This window comes from Oryzias latipes, chromosome 12 (genome assembly GCF_053564925.1).
Source record: "Oryzias latipes strain Hd-rR chromosome 12, Olatipes_Hd-rR_3.1".
Lineage (NCBI taxonomy): Eukaryota > Metazoa > Chordata > Actinopteri > Beloniformes > Adrianichthyidae > Oryzias > Oryzias latipes.
The window spans coordinates 26,644,212-26,668,047 of NC_136248.1; the positions used below are offsets into that span (position 1 = coordinate 26,644,212).

Genomic DNA, 23,836 nt, shown 5'->3' on the forward strand with positions numbered 1-23,836 from the left:
TATTTTTTACTTAATAAATTTTCTCTTTAACTTGGAGGATTTCAGAAAATTGTAATGACTTTTTAAAAATGTATGATACATTTTAAACAATAATTAATATTACTATATTTTACTAAATCTGTGAATTTTGATCACAATAATCCACAAAAGTAATATTTTAAGTTGGTCTCTTTAGTTCCTGTGATTGTTCTTTTTACTCTTTTATGTAAAATTAAAATTTAATGTATGTTGTGTTTGCCCAAATTTCAGTACTATATTTCATGCATATAATAATCAAGGAGTTATAGATATATAATCTCCACTTGATCTGATAAAGATGGATTATAGTAGTTATGCAGAAAATAAATATATATATATCTATATATATATATATATATATATATAGATATATATATAGATATATATAGATATATATATCTATATATGTATATAAAACACAATAGGGGTGGGGATAATATAAGTTCACTTCTTACAATCCCTTTCAAATCAAACTATTTGACTTCATTTGATGGTAAATATATGTAATGATTCTAATGCGATGTGTGTGTTGTGCAAAAATGTCTATTTATATTAAATATAATTACACTAACAAGTAAATGGCTTCAGCCTCTAACTTTTTTGTTCATGTTTTGTCTAATAAATGTATTACTTTATAACTTAAATGGGTTTGATGATCAATATATCAGACATCCAATGCTTTAGCATCTAATGACTATTTAACTTTCAACAGTATAGAAATTATGTTTGTTATTTTTGTTTTAACATAGGTAATATGAGATTTTCCAGGAAAGGTTAGAATCAATAATACTGCCCAAAATGTTAATGTCTGTTACTGTTTTCATGTTATTACTATCAATTGCAAAAAATATCAAACTCTTATTAAGTTAATATTTCTTGTTTTTTATATATTTGCCATCCCTAACTTTATTTACCCAGATGAGGGTGATGTAGCTCTTTAGAAAAGATACGTGCTTTCTTCTTATTAGGTTCTTTCTAAATCTTTGTCTTCTATTTAAATGGAAATGGGATCTCTGATTCTGTAACTTTCTGTAACACATTTCCAGGTTGATGTCTGTTGAAGAGGAGCTGAAGAAGGATCACTCGGATATGCAGGCTGTGGTGGACTCCAAACAGAAGATCATTGACGCACAGGTCAGGCAAGGGCTTTCAGAATGTCCTTTTAGCATACAAAGGTGCACAAAAGACCTCTGAAAGGAAATTACAAGACGGCGTGTTTGAGATCTGATGCACGCGGTGCAAATATAAACCCTTATTTTTCCTGTCAAAATGTTTTACATGAAAAGCTATGAGGAAAACAGACACTGGCACGACATGATGTGTGCACAGATTCAGACAGGAACACAGGTAATTAATCTCCTTCACACCTTCAGCGATGACAGCAAACAAACACATCTGCGCTGCCTTAAGCGGTTGCTGTCACCAAACAAACTGGATGGAAAATAAAGATGCAACAGAAAATCCTGCTTTTATTGGAAGAGTCAGTCTGCTGAAGAAACATTTCAAACTATTTCAAATAATTTGGTTTGAATGTTAGTTTATCCATTTATTTCTTCTAAAGCTCTAAAGTGAGGCAGATCTGTGGTACTTTTTCTCATCATCCGAGCAGCCAAACATGAAATGATGATCAGCTCCAAAGGCTGCTTGATTTGTCGTCATGACAACAGCTCACAGTTTAAATTCTATTCAACGGAAACATGACGAGATTTCACTGATGAACAGGCTGCTTTGATAACACTAGAATCATCTGTTCGCTGCAAGATGGTGGAATTAAAACCTCAAAGTAACATATTGATACATATGCATAGCAAAACAATAGAGCTTTATATAACATTTTGTTTTATAATGCATTCAGTCTATACTTAAAAAAATGCTATGTCAATTTATAAAAACTAGCCAATTTTCTTTAAACTTTAACTTTTCTTTGAACTAATCTCTGTTTAATTTAAGTAATTTGCTATGGCAACCAAAGAAGTTTTAAAATGGAATTTTAACAAATTAATTAAATATAGAACGCGCCACTAAAAATCAAATCATAAACTTGTGAAGAAAAATAGATGAAGTCAGTATTTTTGACAGTTTTACCATACCCCTACAAGGTTTTTAGATAATATAAACTTTTTTTTTTATATCAAATAATAAAAATAATTTAATATCTTATAGGAGTAGCATCGGAGATCCGATAAAAAGTTTTGTTTGTTGCTTTGGAATATGTTTTTATTTACTCAGTGTTTGTTAGAGTGTGTGATTTAATGCATGGACTATAAAGGTTTTTGGTATTTTGTATTTGTTTCATTCTAAAATAAATAAATGAAATATAGTTAAGAATGAAAAACGGGGGGCCTAGCATGGAGCCTTGTGGTATCTCATGAGTAATTCAGCTCATGCTGACATACAACAATTAAAACAAGGGAAAGATGAATATTTGACCATCTCTGGCTCAACAATAGAGACCGAATTTTCTTGTGTTCGTTAGTGTGTCCATGTTTCTGCCATTCCGAAGGCCTTTTCTTTCAGGTATTTTCCTGCACTGGTTTGTTGTTTCTGTTGATTATTATAATTATTTTATAAGTAAGATGTAATTCACGTAAACATTTTATTTTGTGTTTCTGTTCTTAATTTCAGGAGAAGCGCATCGCATCCCTTGATGCGGCCAACGCCCGCCTCATGGGCGCCCTCGCCCAGCTGAAGGAGCGCTACAGCATGCAGACCCGCAACGGCATCTCCCCCACCAACCCCACCAAACTGCAGATAACTGAAAACGGAGAGTTCAGAAACAGCAGCAACTGCTAGACGGACCGGCGCCTGCCCCGACCGAGGGCCTGAGTGTTGTACAGCATGCGTCCTCGCCTGGCTTGGAGAACGCTTGAGGTTGTGAGGTTGTGTTTGCGCTCTTTTAGGAGACTGTGTGGAAGGGACCACGTCACTTTAGGGGCCGACTCCAGCGTTGCAAACAGATCACCAGACGGCCTTTTTGTCTGGAGGGGGATAGGACAGAGGAGGCTTTGTACATAAAACACTCAAGGAGCATCCTGGCACGGCTCGACAACCCCACCCCAACCTGGGGACGAACCACTAACTAACCCCTCAAGGTGACGACCGCCAGTCCTCTCCCTCCCAACAGAACAGGTGACCCGTTCCAACGCAACAGTGTGGACTTTCTTTAGTTGACTGAAGAACTTTGTGATGCTTTTCGTTGAAGTTGAGAAAGAACCAAATCTGAACTGACATAGATATTTTCAGTATAAACTATAACATGTAGGTGTGTTCCTGAGCATCCCTCCCACCCTGTAAACCCCGCCCCCTTTCCCCTTGTATAGTGCACTTTGTGAAAATCTATTGGTACATGAAAGGCCTTAAGGAAGAAACACACCTCGACTTTATTCCCAATTACTGCAAAAAACATTCAAAAAAAGGCACAACTTCTACTGTGGATCTGTAAAGAATACCTAAATCCTAAATATATCATAGATACTAAAGTAAATAAATTCTATGGGATATAATATTAATGAAATCTAATATAGATGCAGTTTCTTCTATGGAGTATACAGACATACTATATTTGATAAATATGAAAGCAGATCTTTATTTAAAAATGTTAGCTTCTTCTCGGTCGTTTCTTTAACACCAAAGTTTTGGCTCCAGTGTTGACATTCTTTCAGCTAGAGTAACTCTTCAACCGTTTACGCAATGTAATGTAATTCCAGCAGATTCTGAAGCGGAGGAAGGCTTTGCGCCGATATGCAATTTTTATTTTAGCAGTCGAGTTTTTACGCAGTCAACGTAAATCAGCTCAGTCTCTCATGCAGCTTTATGTTCATAAAGTGTCGCACATAAAAAGCTGCTTTGCTCCGCGACAGAATCAGGTGATTCGCATAAACACTGGAAGAGGTACGGTACGTCAACGACAGCTCCAGTGTCAGAAACTCAAAGTGCTGACAAACAAAGACGACGGCGAGCGGTGATCAGCACCTCATCCTTTAGATATCTGCCATGCTCAGACCTTTATGTGATGTATGCAACAACAACAACAAAAAAAGAATATTTAATGGAAAAGTTTGCTTTCAAACAACTGCTTTGTGCTTTCACTGCTATGACAGATTACTGTTAATCGTACCGCTGGTCTTCTTTCGGTGCACGGGACTGGTGAGCCTCTGCCTCACACAGTTTGTTTTTTGTTTTTTTTAAACTCAAACTCCTTTACTTGTCAGAAGTAACTGTGTATCTGCATCCAACCTGTGATTATTATTCGTCCTTTGCGTTGTCATACACCTCCTTTAGATCTTCTGAACATGGCTCTTACTATTGGTTCCCTTACCCTCCTCTCTTTGCTCACCACCACCTATTATTTATGTGTGTGTGTGTGTGTGTGTGTATATATACACACACACACACACACACATATATGAGGTGTGAGGCTCTGCATGCTTCATTCTTGCTTGAGAGCCAGCAGTAGCATCAATATCACAGTTTTTTTTTGTTTTTTGTTTTACTTGCCAGTGTAACAGTGGTGGTCAATAGCTGCCTGCAAACAAATATATACCTGCTACCTGAATGCATCAAGAGGCAGGATGGCCTGAGAAAGTGTAAATACTCAATGATCACACTATTTTTACCTAATATTACCAGAGCTTTTTGTAAATGTATGTGTGCAAAAACTTTGCTGTATCATTTATGGAAATTGTACATAGAAAAATAGCCCAGTCAGTGATCTGTCCTTGTTGGGTGGAATTATACATTTCAATCAACTCTTCCATGTGTTCTCAGTTGAAGCTCTTGTTTTTGTATTTACAGTGCATTATTACTTGTGCAAAAAAAAAAAAAAAAAAAAAAAAAAAAAACACACAAAAAGATAGAGATCTTGAGATGGATACCTCTGAGGTTTTTGGCCAAGCAGAGTCCAAAATGGATCTACAAGCACAATCTTCTAGTTCTCCCTAGTCTAGCTCTATGCATTTTTTAGTTGTATTCGGCACACCTGTACAATTGAAAGTGATCCTTTACATTGTTTAAGCCTTCATTCTCATTCCTCATGCAATAGTAGTACTAGTACCACTACACAATGAAGACAAATCTCAATAACACAAAAATAATTGATGAGTCAACCTGAAAATAATTTCAGTTTAAAGTAGCCCTGCCCCTTAAGCTGCTTTTTAAATGTATTTTTATGACACCTCTGTGTATAACACCACCACAACACTAGGTGGCAGTGCAGGTTCTTTTGCAACATTTATAGCGGTAAAGAAACAACATCCAAACTCTCTACCAAAAAAACAGACACTTATTTTCCTACCTTTTTTCCAGAAATTTCGAAGATTAACAGTAGATATTACAAATTGAACCCTAAAATGTTTGGAATATTTAAACATTTGAGTCTTCAACTTAAAAAATTAATTCAGAAACGGTTTTGAAACCATTATAAAAGGCTTGTAATTTCAGTTTAGGCCAAACTGTTCTACTAAACAACAAAAACTGATCTCAATTGCCAAATATGCAATACTTTTCTCAAATTATTTGGTGTTACAACTTTTTCCTATAAAAAAGTGGAAATTTGACAACAGGCATAACAATTTTTAAAGTTAACAAATAATGGCAGTGGAATTGTTACACTAGAAAACCTGAGGAAAAAATTCAGATTTTTTTTTAACTAGCAGGCTAGTTAAACATTTAAACAGGAACAGATAAGCTAGGAAAAAAATGTATGTGTATGCTTCAAAAACAAGTGTTTCTTGTTTAATATTTACACAGCATCATTCAAAGAATAAGTTCTCTAAAACGAGAAATTGACAGTTCCACTATACATTGTTAGAAACTTGCTTGAATGTTACAAAAAAAAGATCAAATTTTGCTTCAAGAATCATTCCTTTAGCTTACAAACTTTGGCTGTTTAGGTAGTGCAGCTACATTTGACACTTAAAACTGTCATGTGACTTTGTTTACGGCGCCATATTGGCTGGATAGCTTTAGCATTGGGTAGATATTGCAGCGATCTAATACTATTTCAAGAGGTAGCCCACTTCGAAGATAAAAAAATAAAGAGTTATTACATTGCAAAGATTAATTCATCTGGACTCGGTGTTTACTGCGCTGCTGAATCCGACCCAATGCAGAGTAAGGCGACATCTATTAATATATGATATATACCGTAATGCTACACACATCTGAACTGCGGCTGCAGCATAGCTTTTGGTTGCAATTTCTATTTCTAATTTGTCAAAAGAAGCTAGAATGTTTTTGCACTTATGTTTTTGTGTCGACATATTGGTATCTGATGGCCGCTACGTATATCTTGCGCATAGTCCACGCATTAAATTTTGGTCTTTGGTGATAAATGCGTGTTACATGTAATTCATAAGTGTTTCTTGCATTCGTCATTCGTCGATGTGCGCAGATGTCCATCGAGGGTTTCGGCCGACTGGTCTTTACATGAATCCGATTTTGAGCCGTTCCAAATTTTTGGTCAGTTGAGAATTCTGCAGTTTGTGCATATTTGACAAATTTTATACACAATTATTACGTAAATCTTGAGCAATTGTGCATGATTTTTGCAAAATGCATACGCAAATTTGTGGGTTTCTACAACCGTTCCACATTAGTGTCACAAACCTTCCAGGCGAACATATCACGTTAAACCCATGAGAACCCAGCCTCATCTTTTCTCGACCCTTGTGCTATCCTATGACCCCACCCTTACATTGACGTGTTCTCCCTACCATGACAAAGGTGGATAAAGGTGGAACGATTTCATGTAATCCATGGACACCAGTGAAGATCACAAATCATTGAAGAAAAAAGGGTCATGCGGGGTCTAGATGACCCAACTCCCAATGTTAAAGTGCCTAGGATAGCACAAGGGTTAACGTGGTTCATTCGTGATACGGCTGTAAAAACGTAACGTAAAGACCACCCATTTTATCACTTATTTCATTAGCAGTGTGACACGGCCTTTAGCATAGCGCCCGCCAAAAAGTCAGTCTACACAGTCGGAGGCAGTGCATGTAATGATCAACAGGTCCTTAAAACTCTGACCTGATGACCTGAACAAATTACTTTCTTCCACCAATTTCTCCAACCATGATCCTGAATCATGAAGCAGCAGGTATCCAGTGAATATGTAGGCTATAATTTTCCATCGTATGAACTTCAACCACATCACAGCTCCACTCTAATGCTCCCAGCTAATATGGCGGCTTGTGAAGTCACATGCATACCCTCATTTTGCATTGTAGTAGCTTAGCATCCTAACGATTATGACTTTAGCCTTACGCTAAAGATTGGGTAACAGAAATGCTACAGGTTTTTGAATCTAGATCATCTCTGCATTTAACCAATTTGACTCTGCATTTAATTCAAGCTCATTGCTAAAATACCCTTACATTAAAGGTGTGCTAATAAAGCTAGCTCAGTAATTGCATGGAATTTGGTTTAATCACATTATAACTTATTGCTTATTGCTAAGCTAACTCCAAAAATGTTGCCATTTGTAATTTGGTTCAAAAATATTTTTTTCTGATTCCTATGAGCAGCAATTCCAGACTTTGGCAAAGTAAAGGTGCACATTTGGAGATTCTTTAGCCATATCAGTATTGTCTGGTTTTAAACTTTTCAGAAAATATAATTGACAAACTAAAATGGTCACACATTTGCACTTGTACCCCAGATTGAAGAAGCACTCAGCTGGATAATTCCACCCATGACCCCGGTTCAATGCATTCACCCTACAAAACAGGAGCTCAACCACTCGTTCAAAAGATTTATTAAAATATAAAGCTATAATTAAAGTCAAAGATATTGTATGTTTTCTATTGTAGAAAATACTTTTGTAAGTATGTTGAAAGTATAAAGTATTTGCTAGATTCTGCTTCCTTTGACGACAGTGAAAAAACAATAATGTACAGAAGAATTTGTGTTGACAAAATGTGGCTGTGCAATTTATGTACATTTGCAACTAGACCTATTAAAGTTTTATTTAGCTATTTTAAAATCTGCTTCCTGTGTGTCTCGTCTTCTTGGTTTGTCACAATTCTGCGACTCCAATGTGAGAATAAACATTTTCTTTGGAACAAGTTCAGCGTAATTCGTGTGAAAATAAAAAAAACTCAAAGTGAGTATGTATTGATGACAAACTGCCAGCGAGGAAATATCCTTCAACTCTGGATACGAAGAGTAAAGAGGGTATGATAGAGGGATGTGAGAGAAGATAGCTGACCTACACACTGCCTGACAGTTATCAGTCATTAGGGAAGTGCAAAAAAACCTTAATAAAAGTGGATTCATTCAATGCACATCAAGCTAAAATATATGGGGTCAAGTCAAAATCAGCTCTGAGTGAATAAAAAACCAGATTGTAAATTTGAAAGAAAAGAAAAAAACATTGTGAATTTGAAAAAATAAATATATAGTTGATTTGAAGAAAGTTAAACTTGAAAAAAAAAGAATAAGTGTAAACTGTTATGAAATTAAACAAAATATGTATTTTTAACAACTGTTTTTTCTTTTTCTTTTCGTGTTTTGTTTCTCTTCCTTTTCGCTTTCAGTGCTCAATTTTCAGTTTCAATTCAGACTTTTTGGAGCCAGAAGAGCATCTGTTGTTTGCATCGCCTGTGTCCTTCCTCCTCTGATGAACCAATGTCTTCACTGTAGCGCAGACAGTGGTTGGCGCTCTTGCATCACAGCAAGAAGTCATCTGGATTACCTGAAACACCAGTGGGGGACCTTTGCATGTTCTCCTTCGGCTTCCTCCCACCATCCACAACATGCTTCATAGGGTAATTAGTTACCCTAAATGCTCCCTAGGTGTGAATGTGAATGTGCATGGGTGTGGCCCTGCGACAGACTGGCGACCTGTCCAGGATGTCCCCTGCCTTCGCCCACGAGTGGCCGGGATAGGCTCCAGCAGCCCCGTGACCCCAAAACAAAACGGGTTTGGAAGATGAATGAATGAATGAAGCAATGTCTCTAGGGATGACCCATGGGTTTCAAACCCATCATCATAACCTCTGTCCCCTGATGTCAATCATGTTCCGGTGGCCGATGAGCTCGAAGCCCCACCCCCACATAAAATAAGGCCCAGTTTCAAAAAATGAAAAGTCTGAATTGAAACGGCATTAGGGATAGACATAGAAAAGGAAAAAACAAATATTGAAAATACAAAACAGCAGCTGTTAGAAATAATTGTTTTTTACTTGTTTGGTTACAGTTTAAAGTTTATATATATATATATATATATATATATATATATATATATATATATATATATATATATATATATATATATATATATATATATATATTTAAAGTTTTGGATATTTTTTTTAAATTAAAATATATATATTTTTTAATTCACAATGTCTAATGTTTACCTTATCACGTTGAGGGAAATCAGCAAATCAGCTTTCACTATTTCACGCAGGTGGTTTGGCAGAGGTTTTTCTTTTTTTACGCCTTATGCCCTTCCTGATGCAACCGTGTATTTTCAAGGCATAGGGAGGCCCAGCTAAGTAGCAGCATAAAGGCTCAGGGAATCAAACCTTTGTCCTGCGTGACAGTCCTATACCCCGCCTACTGAACAATTCACAAAACCTATTTATCAATTTTATTTTGAAATTTTTAGAGATTAAACCTTTTTTTTTTACATTTTTAAGTATCCCTTTCAAGTTTATAATGTGCACTTTGGAGTTGAAAACCGTTTCCAATTAATTGACAGTATGGAAACATAACACATCAATTCAAAGTTTTTGAATTTTTTCTTTCTATGTAGCTTTTCTCTAACTGGATTTCTGCTGTATCATTTGAACTTTCTAAAATATTTAAACTATTCAGAAGAGGTGTTCAGGCACCGAAGCATCTGGATATCCACACATCATCACACCTCCACCACCGTGCTTGCCATTTGTTTTTCCTAACAGTTTTTATTTTGCTTTTTCCTGAATGAAGCACTTTTTTTTAGATTTGGTCTCCTGTAATCTGAACAGTCGCTTTGCTGTTCATGACAGCAAACGTTTTTTTTTATTTTGCCAAAGTTTCACCTCTTTCTGCTTTTGCTGAGAATTTAGAAGTCTGTATATTAGTTTTCTCTTTATATTGTAAATAAACACCAAAGACAGGAAAATATTCCATTTATATTCCATTTGTATCACTACAATTTTCCAGGTTAAAACCCAAAAGTTTAACCGACGAAGCTTTAGTTTAAAGAAAAAAAACAGTAAAATCTTTCATTCAAACCTGACTTTTACCTGTAGTGATTGATGCTCAGAAGAACATTCACATTAAAGCCTGCATACCTTCCCGCGCGTTTGGCCGTTTGTCAGCGGTGTGTAATTATCCGACAGATGAAAGAACTGGAGGCAACGTCAGTCCACATCTTCTGGTAAAAGAAAAACATTTATTTTTCCATCGCCCTGAAAAACTCGTCAAGTATTTCTCCTTCATATGAACTTAACTACACTTCAGTAAATGCATCCGATCTACATCAGATTCTCATTCATGACAAACTTGTAACAATAAAAGTTAAGTGGGTGCTCTTTGCGTAGCTGACAGGTAAAATGGTTCAATTCTGTGCCATGCAGTTCCTTCTGAAATTATGAATCCCCCGCGGGAGTTAGGCGACTACAAAGCAATCGGCCTAAAAACATATTGGCCGAGGCTGCCTGACAGAAATAGCCGCTGACGCGATAGAGGATAAGCGAATACTTATTCACTTAACTCATCACTAATGGGCTCATGGAGGACAAACAGCTGAGCCACAGGCTGTCAATAGGCTTTCACCACTGAGCTGCACAAAAATAAATTCATCAGTGGATGGACACGCACACATGCACGCTGCAAAAAAAGCCTAGCAGCTTATCATCCGTGCAAATGGAGTGATTTGAAGAACTGCTGTGCAAATTTAAATGACTGAAATGCAGAAGTTTCTCCTTTGCAATGTTTGAGGATCTACAGATTGGGTGTTTTCCCTGAAAGGAGAGTTTCAATTTGTTGTAAATGTTTCAGCGAATAGCTGCCCTGGAGAATCGGTTAGAAATGAAAAGCAGCCGTTTCTTCCTCCTGACAGGGCCATGCTGCGGATGTATGATCCCACCAGGAGGGAAAGAAGGAATCCACCAGTCTCTTTACTCATTTCTTACTTTCTACTGCATCTCCCCTGCAGGTATCTCCTGATCTGAAAAGAAGCAATCAGACGGAGAGCAGTGCTCAGCCAGCGGGAGTTGGGCTGGTCTTTCTGTGGAGCTGCATGGGAGAAATGCACCCCAATTCTCCCCGTCTCCTGCGAAGAGAGGTTGAAGGCGGCGTTCAGAGACCGGTTGACTCGCCTCTGTCTCATCAGTTCTCCACGCTAGCTCTCAGCATGCGGGGCTTCAGAGTCTGCGGCGGACGGTTGTCCTGGCTGGCCGCCCTTCGCTGAGGCGCCGGGGAGGCCAGCTGAGAGTTAGTGTGGTACGGCGTCTGAGTCTTGACCGCTCGCGGTGGCGGCGCCCTGCTGCAGCTCAGGGAGCGCCTGTCCTCTGATTGAGGCCCGAGCTGCGCCTCGCAGAGCTCCAACAGGGACACCACCTGCTCCCGCAGCGACAGCGACCTGAACCTGCGGCCGGCCAGGTAAAAGAAGGCTTCCACAAACGCCTGCAGACCCATTCCTGAAAAGCAAAAGTTCATCATGACTGGAGGGGAAAGAGATTCACAGCAAAGAACCAAACAATTAACAAAATGTCAAAAAAAACAAAAAACATTTGCAGTATCATTTCTTTTTGTATCAATTATGATACGTTGGAATAAGATGCGAAAACATTGACATCAAGTTTATGGAAAAAAAAGCACCTTATTGCTGACTCACACATTTTTAACATGATGCAACTAATTATGAACTACCGTAATTTTAAATTCTTTCAGTACAGAAAACAGTCATTTAATGAAACGAACAACAAAAGATGGATTATTCTCAACCTAAAGTTTCAAAAATTAGCTAAACATTTCCAGCCAAAAGTGTTTTGGGGATTTCATGGAGGCAGCCATTTTGAAATGAGCAGGAAAAGCCCCTCTACTGCCCCTAGTGGAATAGTGATTAACTGCAGGGCAGAAAACATGGACCGAGTTATATACAATAGGATCTTAAGTAAAGTTTGGATCATGCTAATGAGATGGTGGTCTCAGAAATGCTTGTATCAAATATAATACAAATAGTTAAATAGGGTATAGTCAAGATCAAATACTAAACTGCTGAACAATTTCTAAATGAGCTATTTTATTTCTACAAAATAAAGAAACCAAGAAAATCAAGAAACATTAAAACACTTAAGTTTTTTTTTACTCTACAATCCATTTGAAATAGTGTGAAATACTTAATTACCAGTAATCATTTTGAGTGAGTATTTTATGTAGTTTAAAATCATTTAGCAGTGATGCTTAAACAAATAAACTGATGGGTCGTCATGACACGGTATTTGTGCTGCATTCAGGGTCATCCCAATCAAAGCAGAAACATATCTTCAAAAACTGAGCTTCAAATATTGGCGTCGGCCAACGTTTTGAAAACATCTTTGTATCTGATATCAACAAGAAACTCCCATTGTGCATCCCAACAATAGCTCGAGAAATCTTTTGAACGGAGAACTCAGATCTGCTTTTATCAATGTCTTCTACTCCTGGAGTCTGCAACATGAGGCGATGGAGCCACACAAGGCTCCTCCATTGTGGCTCTTCTGCTTCCAAGGAAAAATACAACTGATTTGAAAGAACACATTTGTTAAGATTGTTTTCGTCAATTGAGTTTTGTCTTAGATTTTAGCATGTCAGAAAGCTGATCAAAATCATGTTAAGACTTTTGATCTACTGTCAAGAGTGGTTTATTAAAAAAATAATCTTAAAGCACACATTCATCTCTTCTACTGCACAGCAGTGTCTAGTTATAGTCATAGGATAACCACGATCATTTAAATGTTATAGGTTCCTGCAGAAAAAATGTAAAAAAGAAAAAAAAGGCGTTTCTCTTTCTCTCAGCAGAACTTAGAGGCCAAACCTGAGCTGATTGTGATTCAGCCCGCAGAAACCTCCATGCTGCTCCATGCCGTCTCCAACCCATCCGCCCCGCCACAAACACCCCCCTGTCAAGGTGCACCGTCTGAATAATTCATGCCGGGGCGTCTCTGCTGTCACGCTCCGAGCTTCACTCAATTACACGAGCGCAGAGTCAGAGAAAAATCTGACAGGGGATGGCGAGCAATTATGTGGGGGCGCGTAATACGTTTAGTGTCTGAAGGATGCCGCGCCTCCGTCCTCCACATCCTTTTTACAGGACTTCCGCCGTTACCTGCTTCTCTGGAGTCGGCCGCAGCAGCCGCCCAGCGGCGTGTGATGTCGATGTAGAGGATGTCCACAGAGGCCATGGTGAAGTTGCTACTGCTCAGCTTGCAGGTCCTGAAACAAGAAAAGCTGAGTTGACGGAACGAGTGGCGTCTGCAGGGGAACGCGAGGGAAGCGTCTCATCCAGAGATCAGAGCGGCTTCAGGTTCACACAGACATACAAAGTATGCTCTGACTGTAAAAGCAGCGTCCAGACTCCTGCTGACGTTCCCCTGACCACTTCCTGTTCTACCTCCCTATTTCACCCCAGCTGAGGGTCAATCTGCACTTTGCAGCTCAGAAATGCCGAAACAAATTCTTTTTTTTTTATCCTTCTTTAGTGGCATTTTTCAAATGATGAAAGACATTTATAAAGAAAACTAAGATCAAAATTGCATTTCAGAGTTTTTCTTTATTCAAATCATTGTGAATCAGGAGCAGAGGAAAAAATGACATTTGAAAATACACTGGGCGGGCCACACCCTCTGCTCCATTCTGATGCACTACTTTACAGACGACTACATCCATGTACACTTTCGTTTTCCTCGTCCTCATCTGGCTCAAAACTCAACGGCTTGATAGATAACATTTGGATAAGAATGACGGTACCACGATTTCGCCAATAGCTATTTTTTAAAAAGCCCCGCCCCTTAAACTCTCTCTACCAATCATCCTTGGAGGTTTGAGCGATAGGTCATCAGTCTGACCAATCAGACGTGGTTAACGTCCACACGTCCCGGTGCCGACATGGCTCAAAGTTTCTCAGTTCCAAACAGCAGCTGAAGATCATGTTTAGCAGCGTTGCTTCCCACGGGATCTGTTGTCAGACCAAGTAAAAAGTGCATAAAATAACAAAACCTAAAGACATGAGTCTGTCCAGCTTCAACGCCAATGTTAGCACTACATCCCCCATAATGCATCGGGTTAACGGGACAGCATCTCTTATTGTGCTGCTGTTAGCCGTCATGAAGCACAACAAACGCAAACACGGAACAGACAATTTCAATTTCAGACTTTTGATAAAACTGAAGTAAAGTTGAAATCATCGAATCTATGGCCGAGCTGGCTCCTGGTTGGAGTAGTTTCCTCACATCAGAGCCAAGCCTTACATTTCTTTTGGGGGGGGGGTTCCACAAAGTCCAAAACATGCAGAAGAAAAACAAGCTGGTGCTGCGACAGCAGATCTGTAGGTTAAAGCAACACCTGGGTTACCATGGAAACGGACTCAAACACCTGGCTGCCTCTCAACACTGGCAAATGAGATGCTGCAGCAACAGCTGCTGACTGATGGATTATGGGATATTGGAGACTCCTTCATTTCAATCAGAAAGTATAGATCAGTGTGTTCATCGAGGCACTCCGTCCACTGTTCTTATGAATCCAAATGCATTTTTTTGTCCCCCCCCCATAACGAAAATTTTTTTTTGACCGTCTTCATTTAAGAAAATGTGCACCTGATGAAGGTTCGGAAGGCAGTGGGACCGAGCCGCATGTTGCCCTTGACCCCGAGGAAGCGTATGAACAGGCTGGCGATTCGCTCCGCCAGCCGCAGGTGGTTGAACTGTTTGGTGTACTTGGGGTAGACTTGCTTCAGGCACAGCGAAGGCTGATTCTCATCCGGACTCCTGCTGCCCGACTCTGCGTCCGTCTGGATCTCCTCTCTGGGTTCAGACCCCCTGCTCTTATCCTGGTAACTCCTGACGGAGGAGACAAAAAAGAAAGAAAAAAAACACTTCAAGCTTTAAAACAACACAACGTTAGTTGACTTTTTAGAACCTTCAGCTTCTCCAGATCTCTGCTGCACGAGTTCTCACCGAGACCAGGAGGCGGGCTCATATCACTCCAATTTGAAAATCCCTGCATTGGCCCCCATATGCTTTAGGGTGGATTTTAGCATACTTTTAACAGCTTTTAAATGTCTTAATGGTCTTTTGCCTTCTTATTTATCAGATCTTTTAGTCAAATATGAACCCTCATGGATCCTGAGATCCTCTGGCTCTGGTCTTCTAACCATTCTAACGGGGAAAACCAAAACTTATGGAGAGGCATCTCTTCAGCCCTCGTCTGCCAGAGGACCTGACCCGTCTTTTAGCTAATTTTACTACTTTTATTGTTTTATTTTGTTATTTATTCATTTTATCTTGTTTTATGAATTTACACCAGATTTGTAATGATTTATTTTGATTTACCTTATTTCAATGTTTTACGGTTTACTTTTTCGTTCTCATTTTTATTTCCGCTGCTCCCTCAGTTTAAACCTCTCCCTCCGGGGCGGCTGCTGTTCAGCCGCTGCAGCTCTAGGTGGGGGCCCGCATCGCCACTTAGCAGTGGTGGGGCGGCCCCCGCCTGTGATGCAGCATTTGGCAGCTGTTCACAGAGAGAGAGGTCCCAAATATTAACGTTTCCAACCACAAACATCTTCTTCTCGTGCTCGGCCTATTTCTCATTGTCCATCCCCATCAGTTAGGGGGTGGGAGTAGTGAAAGGGGTAGGGGGGGTCGTGTGTAGGTATGGGGAGGGGGGGCCCTATTTTAATTTTTGTGCTTGATTTTATATTATATATGTTGTTTCGTTTGTATGTAAAGCACTTTGTGTTATGTTTTTAGATGAAAAGTGCTATAGAAATAAAGTTTTGATTTGATTTTTTAGCCCCAGGATTACATCTTTGCGAAATGCTTTTCCTTTTTTTTTTTGTTTACCACTGATACAACAGATTTCAGTCTGAAGCAGCATTTTGAATCTGATCAATACTTTTACAGAACTTGGATCAGCTCAAACCAGCCTCTGCAGCTGCATTTATGTGCACTTCCACTAGCAGCTAAATCCAACTCTTTCATTTTAAAAATCCAGATTGTATAAAACATTATTTGGATTATTTTTTAGGGTAATTTTGGGAGTTTGAGCAGGACAGATCTTTCCTCAGGTTGGAAGTTTTTTCCAACGAAAAGGCGACAGACTGTCTAAATTGAGCTGATTTGATTGGCAGCAGGGAGGCGGAGCAAATGCCAGCAGCAGAACAATGAAATCCACTCTGACTCTGATTGCATTCTGCTTAATGAGCAGCCTTGTGTTGATTTTACAGAGCCGTGCTGTCTGAAAGGCTGCAGAGAGACGACCAGTAAACACAGCTGATTACAATTATATTTAGATTGGGGTTCAATTCTCTATAAAGTATCGACTCCCGTCTTGACTTAGTATTTTTTTTTTGCGTTTTACAAAGTGAAACAATTCTCATCTACATTCAAAACACAAGCCGAGCAGAACACAAAGAAAGTACTAAAATATTCATTTGAAATACTTAAAATAAACACTTCTTAAATAATTCTGAAGATTAAGAATAGTAATTGCACCCTCACTAAATATAGTGACAGTTTTTTTTTTGAGTGAACAAACTTTTTTCGGATTTTTCTAGTTGGCTTCAAAGTTCATGGTAAATATTAATTACAGTTTAGTTCTTCAGGTCACAAAGTTGCAAATCGCCCGACCATCACACTACCACCACCATGTTTGACTACAGCTGTGACTTTCTTTAAAGTTCAGCTGGTGTTAGTTTAGATGAACCAGGACATACACCTTTTGGAATAAATCTTTTGTTTCAACAGTTCATAACCCATTTATTTAAAAAAAAAAATTGGGGGATAAATAAAATTAGGCAAGATTCTGAGTGTTGCGTTTGATCAGCACCATCTTTTTTCTTAAAGTGCTCCATAAATCTCTTTTTGTGTGGAGTCCAAGTTTGAAGCTGGTACGAAAGTTGATTTTTTTTTATTTTTTTATTTTTTTTAGGAAAATACCAGATTACAACTCCTTCCCAAGGCCAAAGGTCACAAAACTTTGATTGTAGACCTAACCTGGTGGCTTGTGTGTGAAGTTTGGTGAAGATCGCTTGAACAAAGATTTTCTTTTCCCAAATGTGAAAATCGCCAAAAACTAGGCCCTGTGACCATCCCATAATAATTTCAGAAACTTCCTTTAGATATCCCTGAGACGTGTTGTGATTTCATTAGGTTATAAAATTATTAAAACTTTTTTTGAGCCCTATTCATTTGCTCCTATTCCTTTTCGATGATGTTTTCGTCTGCTGTGATGTCATCATTTTCTTTGGAGGGAGTCTTTCATAACGGCTAAAATTCCTTTCTGGACAGAGAAATCCGCATCTCTGCTGCGGGACATAATGATGTTAAACATGGAGGTTATTGTTTCCTCACACCAGCCAAGGCGCTTTTTTGAGATGTCATTTTCTTACAGATGCTTCATGAAAACATCAAGATTCTAGATTCATTTTTTTGTTTGATTTTGTTGGTTTCAAACCCAACGTGCTTGAATGGCAACAAAAAAAAAATCACCCCTGGGGAAACCTGTAGGAGCCTCATCAGCCAGAAGTGCAAACAAACAGGACGAGGAGATGCCGCCACAGCCTCAGACCAAACCGGTTCTCCTCCATAAATAATGAAGCCGTGTGGATGGCACCGCCGTGGAGGTTTGCGCTGCTGAATGTCTAATGGAATCGATGAGGCCTCCGCATCCAGAAGGACAGCACGCACAAGTGTGAAGGTGGCAGAAGAAGTCACAGGAGCACAAAGTGCGAAGAAGTTGAACATATTGCTATTCTTTATATGTAAATGCCCCAATAATTACATTGAACTAATTTATTGCAGAGCCACAAAGAAAACAAGAAGAAGGAATAAACCAGGCTTTAAAAACGGTCTCCTCTCCTGCAGAGCTATTAAGAATACTTCAGCTTTCCTGTGGGATATTTTAGTGCCTGTGAATGTACGTCTGTGCTGTAACGCCTCATAAATCACCAAGAAGAAAGAGTGCTGCACAATCCTCAACACTCACAATTAAACAGTCGTCCCTACTGGATGTTGTCATCGCATTTTTTCCTCCTACGCCCTCCGTTCTGCTGCTAAACCACTGCAGAGCTTTTTAGCCCCTCCTCCCTTTTTTTTTAATGAGTCGCTTCGTTTCCCTTCATCTTAACTGAAACTCCTTCAAGAGTGACTTCAGAATAGACTCTGCTTCCAGACTGTCTGTACGCCATCCATGGATGGAGCAGCTGTCGGCGAACGCCGCGCGGCGCCGCTCACTCACCTGCAGACCATCTGTGCAGCAAACGCGCGTCTGCGACCTCGGCTTACTTTAACGCTTCCTGACAGTTTGGAAACTCTGCAGCCGTGAATATAAAAGCAGGACGTTTCAAACTATAAACATCTGGTGATTTCATCTTATCTATGTAGTTCTAAATATCTGATAAGGTCCAGACAGTAAAATAAATATCCGGTTTGATTCAGTAAATAGTCACTGAATGTTTTCCATCCTACTGGAAGAAGACCTCACTGCTAAACGTGGATGTTGCATTGGGTTTAGAATCATTTTTTTATAATTAGGAATAGTAGAAATGATAAAACATTTAAACAATGATCGGCAAAAAGGTCAAATTGACTCTAACAGACAACATATTTTATAAACAAAAAGATCTAGAATGTTTTCTGCAGAAAAAAAAGGCTGCACGCGTCGTTTTTTATGCTTTCTTTTCGTTAGAACAGGGGTGTCAAACTCATTTTTACTGAGGGCCACATTAGTATAGTGGCTGTCCTCAAAGGGCCAGATATAATTTATACATGTAACTAAATGTAATGAAAAATAACTGTAACAATTCCTTTATGTTTGATTTGATTCTGTCAGGTTAGGTTATATGGACAGTGTTTAAGTCCTAATGTATAGTTGCCCACTCTGATATTTCAAGTCAGATTCCCCCTAGATATGAATAAATACACACCAATTTTTGTCCATAGTTTCGTCCATTAAAAACTTTTAATGCTCTCGCGGGAAACATAAAAGGACATGGAGGGCCACATTTGGCCCCCGGGCCTTGAGTTTGACACATGTGCTTTAGAAAGACAACTTGTGATGCAGACGGCAGCTTTGCTGATTCAAACTCAATGGGAAACAACATTTTTGCCATGTAATATATGCCTAAGTTATTAAACATCACTATGAAGAAATTTTAATTTAAAAAATGCATAATTTTTGCTAAATCAAAACATTTCTCTTAAATCAATAAAAAGAGTCAAACATTATCTCTAAATCTAAAGTGTTTTTTTTATAATTTATGATATATAACAAGAATGTATGCAAAATCCTTGATTTTTATTAAGCCCCACCACTGCAGTTCATTTTCCTGTAATATCAGATGCTTAAACTCTTCTTTAAATGTATTTTTCATTTTTCATATTTAAGTACAGTAAGCTGACATCTTTTTCTTCTTACAAGACTTTGTCGTTTTAGCAAAAGGCTTTTTTTTTTGCAGCGTCTCCAGAGATATGAATACAGTGAAGGTTTTACATGCAGGCAAACACAATGAAAATGTCATTTAAATGGTACCATACTTAGTTATGTCTGAAAACGGTATTCAAAGTATAGTCTTAGTGGGAATAAGTGAAAACACAAGTCTTTTTTTTTTTTCATCCTAACTTGCGGTGATTTTTCCGGATAAGAAAATGAAAAAGAAATAAAATAGATAATTAAAATTAGATAATAAACCTGATCAAGTTAAATTTACAAACAGAAGGTGAGTTTTCAAAACTCTACCTGAAAGTCAGATGTTTAAATGCAGCAGATTTCAGATGAAAAGAAGAAGGAAGTTCATTGAGAAGGTGTGAGCTTTCCTGCTCTCCAAAATAAAAGAGTCCTCTTTTTGCAAAGGAAGAAAAATCCATGTTTAGTCTTTGGTCATGAATTTGGTTTTAGGTGCAGTTCTGAAATGATATTCATTTTAGAAACAGAACAAAGAGGATCAGATATTTTAACAGACTCTAAGAAAAAGAGATGGATAAAGAAAGAGGAACGAAGAGGAGAAGGAGCAGCTGTCAAACCCTGATGTGTGCGCAAATGTGTGACTTTGGTTTGATAGCGAGCATTTCTGCTGGGAGCCACAGCGGTGCGTGTTGGTGCTGCTTACATCACCGGCTTCTTGTGGAAAGGATCCATGAGGCGCAGCGTGTCCCTGATCACCCCCACTTTCACCTCTTCATCCACCGGACTGGGGACAAACTCAAAAACCCCTGGAGCCACCTGGAACACGTACAGGTTTAGCACGAGGACGGGAAGGCGGGACAACCCTAGCGCCTGCAGACTCTTACTTCCTGCTCGTGTTCGATTCTCATACTTGGGTTGGAGTTGACCTCAAGTAACACCGGCTTCAGGTTCTTCATCAGCAGAATGTCAAAACCTAAAATCTGAAGCACAAATACATAAATCAACCAAGGCTGCTAGTTTATGCAGTATGTGCAGCTTGATGTGAGCTCCTTCAAAATAAAGCGCTAGTGGTTTTATTTTTAAACTGGGGCGACTTGGGGACAGCAAAAGGGAGGAGCAGAAGCCTCAAACTGTGTGAAACAACATCCATCCTGAATAATTGAGGTCAGGTGACTCAATTATAAACCGCAACCATTTTTAAATATGTGTTAACCCCAAAACACGTTTCAAAGGTCCAGGTAAATGAGAATACTTGTTTAATTGACTTACCTGGTAAATTAAGGTAAAAAATAAATAAATAAAAACTCCAAACGAGATACAACTTGAAACAGAATTCCTGAAGAAATAAACTAATCAGATGCTTCAAAGACTATCAGAATTGTGCAAACAAATCTGCAGTTTTTTGGACAAAAAGGAAAAATATGTCTGGAAAAATAAAAGAATGCAATAAAACACAGTGACATGCTGTGGGGTTTTTTTGTCATGTTTTTCTGGCACTGGAAACTACAATCTAAGCAGATAAAACAAGATTTAAAATAAATAAACTTCAGAACATCAACGCATTAGGAAGATATTTACTTCCTAAAATGATCTCATTTTTTCCCAGACTTATTAAAGAGGAAGATACGGGTCTAAAATAAGGCCCAGCGTTTATTTTCCCCATTTTTGTTAGACACATTAGGAATAAAAACACATTTAGAATGTCTATAAGATTATTAAAAATGTACAAAATATTTCTTTGAAGTCATAATTACTGTGCTTTTTTTTTCTAAATAGGGGCCTAGTTCTGGTTATGGTCATAATAAAATTGATGTATTTGATTAATAAAAATCAATATTAAAGTCTAGATGTTGGGGACATTTTAAATGTGAGTATTGACTTGAACTTGGTTGTGACCATATGAAAATAGATGCTCTTTTTGAATTAAACCCGTCTAGAAATACCCACTTTGGTTATCCTTTGATCTATTTAACTGCATTTTTCCATCTACTGCGGAATCACAACAAGAAATACTCAGAAATGCAATTTTAAGCTTCATTTTATATTCAATCTAAGTTCTTCTGGGTGATCCAGACAAGTACTAAGCTAAAGGCTTCATTAGTAAGACAACTACGTTCTCCTCTGTTTGGTTTTGTTGTAATAAAACATGATGGCATCCAGCTGGTCATTTTTCCAGCTTTTGTTTCCAGAAAACAATCTCCCGGAAAACCAGCAGCAGGAGCGATTCTGTTGCTTTAGCACATGCAAACAACTGTTATGCAGGAAGGGCTTCTTCTTTGTGTTATTGTTGTTTTTGTGTTATAGTGTGCACGTAGCACTGATCCTAAGCAGCTGCAGTCGTTCTTGAAGCTCGTCAAAATCTCTGTTGTTCCACTTTTGGTAGAAGATCCCAATCCCAGGTTGGAAATACTAAATAGTTTGTCGTGAAAGTTTGGACAGAACAACAGCTCCTAAATAAAAGGATCTACAGCTATTTAAATGTGCAGCTTTCCACACAAACACACATTCAAGGAAGGTGGGTCCTCTGATCTTCTGTACCCTTCCCCATTGCTGGCGGGGGGAACCGGGACCTCTGCAACATCCCATTTTTGTGTCCCATTGGTGCTGGCTTCCTGGGCCTGAACGGTCATCTTAAATGTGCTAAAACAATCTTAAGGCAGCTTGAAGCATTTAACGAATCAAATAAATCCATTTACGCATTTGACCAATCGGATGGACTCCTTTCATGTTAGATGTTTGCCTTCTACGTAGACGAGGGTCATTTGGAGAGTAATTTAAGAAATGTTCACTCTTATTTAAATTAAATACTTGCAGTGAAATGGAAATGACGTTTTTGGTTGTTTTGCTATTTGTTTATGTATCACAAGTTATACCGTCATCGCAATATTGGTGATTAATATCACAAATTGTGAGTTTTCCTCATATCCTAATCAATATGAATAAAGTGTAGTCTAAATTACAAAAGAGGTTTATACAAATATACACCGCGTGTGTCAGAAGATTCACAACCCCATGTTGTCATGGTAAAATCTTTCCAACACAAGAGGCTTTCAGCTTCAGCGGTTTGCTCAGCTGTTGGACAGGATAAGTAATAAAAAAAAGTGCAGCTTTAAAAGCAACTTAGGTTTATTAGATCATTCAAAAAAATGACCCATTTCATAAATTTAAAGCACTTGAACTGAATTATTTAGCCTCATTTTTTAAGGTTTGACAGAGTTTGATGGTTGTGCTGCAGAACTTTAATTCAATAAATATGTGGAGTAAAAAAAACTCCTTTTTATTGATAACAATGTTGATTATTTGTGGTGGAAGATCTAAAAGTTTTTTTTTTTTATATATAGCAGTCGAATGAAACTTCTGAATGTAAGAAAATAAAACGAACAAATAAATGTAGCTGCAGAAGATGAAGATTTATTTTGAAAAGAACATTTTGGACTCTGTTCACCCACCTGGAAGCAAGTGGGTCCTGGTTTTCCAGGTGGAATATCCGCTTGGTAATAAACCTTCAGCTCAGGCACAACAGCGATGACGGTCTTAATGACCAGAGCGATGATGTCCGACCACACCCTCTTTATGTCCACGCCTTTAGCGGCCAGCCGGTAGAGCACGCTGGAGAGCGTGCGCTTGCTGCCTGTGTTCTGACTGTCTGAGTGGACGAAGTTTCCGCTGTGGACGTTGAGGGAGTAGTTGGTGAGGTGCATGAAGACGTGGCTCAGGTTCTTCTGGCTTGGCTCCTGCGCGAGAACAAAAAAATAAATAAAAAAAAGGATGAAGAATCTGCGAACACCAAACCGCAGAGGGCTGTCCTCGTACCTGATAGGGCTCCGTGCAAAAACGGGTCAGGCCTTCTTTGGCGATGTAGATCTCCAGCGGTTCCAGCGACTTGATCAGCACGTAGAGGCGGATATCAAACTTCAGCTTGTCGATCAGCAGCGGCTTTGGGATGTACTCCTGGACTACGGCCTGCTTGGCCTGTGAACCCACCACCAGTTTCACGTCGGCGGGATCGCGGATGAGGTAGATGCCGTCCCCCTGGGACCCCCCGTCTGGTTTGACAATGAAAGTGGGGTTCACCGCCGCGTCCTTCTCCTTTATCAGACGGATCTGTGAATGAAAAGGAAATGAATGAAGGAGGAAATGACATCATGGCGTGGATTTCTGAAAGGCGTGAAGCCTCTTTGCCATCCTGTCTATAAAAAAAAAAAACTTTATAGACTCCAAT

The 23,836-nt window shown here is 38.8% G+C and overlaps 2 protein-coding genes across 19 annotated transcripts in view; one reads left to right on the forward strand and one right to left on the reverse strand.

The window, feature by feature from the left end:
* Nucleotides 1-4,869, forward strand: part of dab2ipb (DAB2 interacting protein b) — a 166,997-nt gene extending 162,128 nt beyond the window's left edge. For all 16 annotated transcript variants that reach the window (XM_078955471.1, XM_023960457.2, XM_023960456.2 and 13 more), the window contains 2 exons: nucleotides 1,065-1,152; nucleotides 2,644-4,869. In XM_078955471.1, the coding sequence (XP_078811597.1) occupies nucleotides 1,065-1,152; nucleotides 2,644-2,811 (256 nt within the window). In that variant the 3' untranslated portion in view covers nucleotides 2,812-4,869. The remainder of the gene's footprint in view (nucleotides 1-1,064; nucleotides 1,153-2,643) is intronic.
* ttll11 (tubulin tyrosine ligase-like family, member 11) overlaps nucleotides 1-23,836 on the reverse strand; it is a 48,428-nt gene that overhangs the window by 12,468 nt on the left and 12,124 nt on the right. Inside the window, exons 4-11 of one of the 3 annotated variants that reach the window (XR_002874249.2) lie at nucleotides 23,428-23,718; nucleotides 23,064-23,348; nucleotides 20,499-20,594; nucleotides 20,318-20,430; nucleotides 14,808-15,050; nucleotides 13,322-13,428; nucleotides 11,331-11,651; nucleotides 10,302-10,381 (exon numbers count right to left, since the gene is read on the reverse strand). Coding sequence is in view for 2 of the 3 variants with exons in the window: in XM_023960464.2 (XP_023816232.1) it covers nucleotides 11,341-11,651; nucleotides 13,322-13,428; nucleotides 14,808-15,050; nucleotides 20,318-20,430; nucleotides 20,499-20,594; nucleotides 23,064-23,348; nucleotides 23,428-23,718 (1,446 nt within the window). In the remaining variant the exon portion in view is untranslated. The other 2 variants (XM_023960464.2, XM_023960463.2) reach the window with 2 other exon arrangements.